This window comes from Eimeria tenella, genomic scaffold (assembly GCF_000499545.2).
Source record: "Eimeria tenella Houghton genomic scaffold, Eth_scaff2503, whole genome shotgun sequence".
Lineage (NCBI taxonomy): Eukaryota > Apicomplexa > Conoidasida > Eucoccidiorida > Eimeriidae > Eimeria > Eimeria tenella.
In genome coordinates this window covers 188-985 of record NW_013542369.1, presented here as the reverse complement: position 1 = coordinate 985, position 798 = coordinate 188, and the positions used below count along the sequence as shown (strand labels likewise).

General features: G+C 58.4%; 1 protein-coding gene across 1 annotated transcript; it reads left to right on the top strand.

Moving 5' to 3' along the window:
* Nucleotides 1–53: 53 nt before the first annotated feature.
* Nucleotides 54–383, top strand: ETH_00039045 (uncharacterized protein; the record flags this gene model as incomplete). Its single annotated transcript, XM_013375087.1, has 1 exon — nt 54–383. The coding sequence occupies one exon, from the start codon at nt 54–56 to the stop codon at nt 381–383; it is 330 nt and encodes a 109-aa protein (XP_013230541.1).
* Nucleotides 384–798: the final 415 nt, after the last annotated feature.

Here is a 798-nt window from a genome sequence, read left to right as displayed (position 1 = left end):
CTGCTACTGCTGCTCAGCAGCAGCAGCAGCAGCAGCAGCAGCAGCAGCGGACAATGCAGCAGCAGCTAGCAGAAGCCAAGAAGGTGGCACTGCGCTGCGAGGGGGAGTTTGGATTTTTGTGTATAGACACCTACGCCTTTGCTGCTTGCTGCAGCCTCGCGCTGCTGCAGCCTCCTGCAGCAGCAGCAGCAGCAGCAGCAACGGCAGAGGCAGCAGCAGCAGCGGAGAAGGTCATAGCGCCATTACTCAAAAGGGCGTCAAAGTCTCTGTGGCGGTTCTCTGCAGATGCTGCAGCAGCTGCTTCAGCAGCTCAAGTGCTGCAGCTGCATGTATTTGCTGCTGCAGCCCCTCCCAGAGAGCAGCAGCAGCCGCAGCAGCAGTAACAGCAGCAGCAGCAGCAGCAGCAGCGAATGACTTTTGCTGCGCCCGTAAGAGCTGCGCCGTGCAGCGCTCGGCGCTGCAGTGCAGTTAGGAGCAGCAGGGAAAACCGCTGCTGCGATGAGAACAGCTGCAGCAGCAGCAACAGGCACTCCTGCTGCTGCAGCAAGGACTGCAGCAGCAGCAGCAGCAGGCGGCGTTGCTGGAGCGTCTCACTGCCCCTTATTTGACTCTGTTTTGTTTGTTTCTCGAAGTGTCCCTAAGTTTGTCGTAAATGCTGTTGCTGTTGCTGCTGCTGCTGCTGCTTTTGCAGCAGCTGCTGCTACTCCAGTTGCTGCCATTGCTGCTGTTGCTACTACTTCAATTGCTGCTGCTGCTTTCGTTGCTGGGGCTGTTGCCGTTGCTGCAGCCTCTGCTGCT